This window comes from Fukomys damarensis, unplaced genomic scaffold (genome assembly GCF_012274545.1).
Source record: "Fukomys damarensis isolate Sample0158 unplaced genomic scaffold, DMR_v1.0_HiC HiC_scaffold_11, whole genome shotgun sequence".
Lineage (NCBI taxonomy): Eukaryota > Metazoa > Chordata > Mammalia > Rodentia > Bathyergidae > Fukomys > Fukomys damarensis.
The window spans coordinates 3,940,968-3,941,547 of record NW_022900923.1 but is presented as its reverse complement, the minus strand read 5'-3'; the positions used below and the strand labels follow the sequence as shown (position 1 = coordinate 3,941,547).

Genomic DNA, 580 nt, shown 5'->3' with positions numbered 1-580 from the left:
TGAGCTCCGCCGCCGCCTCGCGGTCACCCCTGCCGAGCGGCCACTCCTCCGCCTGTCCCCGTCTCCTCGCTCTAAGAAAACTTTTTCACGCTAAAGTCAGGGCGCCCCTCCCGCCCGTCGCATATTGATATTTCCACCTTCTGAACGACCTGCATTTTTTTAAACGGAAATCAAGCAAGATACGTTTTTCCATTGGCATTGACTCTCGCTTGCTTGCCAAAGTTTCCTATTAAAAAAAAAGAAAAAAACCTAAAAAAAAAACCAACTCTGCCTGACCTGTACTTCTGAGACTTATTGGTTTCTGTTTTTATTTTTCTCTTACTTTAAAACAGCAACAACTTTTTTTCCACTTAAAAAAAAAATGCACGCCCGCGTGCTGAGCGCGCTGCTGACCCTGCATCTGGTGCCGGCGGCGCTCGCCCTGTCTACCTGCAGCTCGCTCGACATGGACCAGTTCATGCGCAAGAGGATCGAGGCGATCCGCGGGCAGATCCTCAGCAAGCTGAAGCTCACCAGCCCCCCGGAGGACTTCCCCGAGCCCGAGGCGGTGCCCCCGGAGGTGATCTCCATCTACAACAGC

The 580-nt window shown here is 52.6% G+C and overlaps 1 protein-coding gene across 1 annotated transcript in view; it reads left to right on the top strand.

Annotated features, from left to right (window-relative positions):
- The first annotated feature begins 6 nt into the window (after positions 1–6).
- Tgfb2 (transforming growth factor beta 2) overlaps positions 7–580 on the top strand; it is a 75,056-nt gene continuing 74,482 nt past the window's right edge. The window contains exon 1 of the mRNA XM_010642498.2: positions 7–578. Within this exon, the coding sequence (XP_010640800.2) occupies positions 362–578 (217 nt within the window). The 5' untranslated portion in view covers positions 7–361. The remainder of the gene's footprint in view (positions 579–580) is intronic.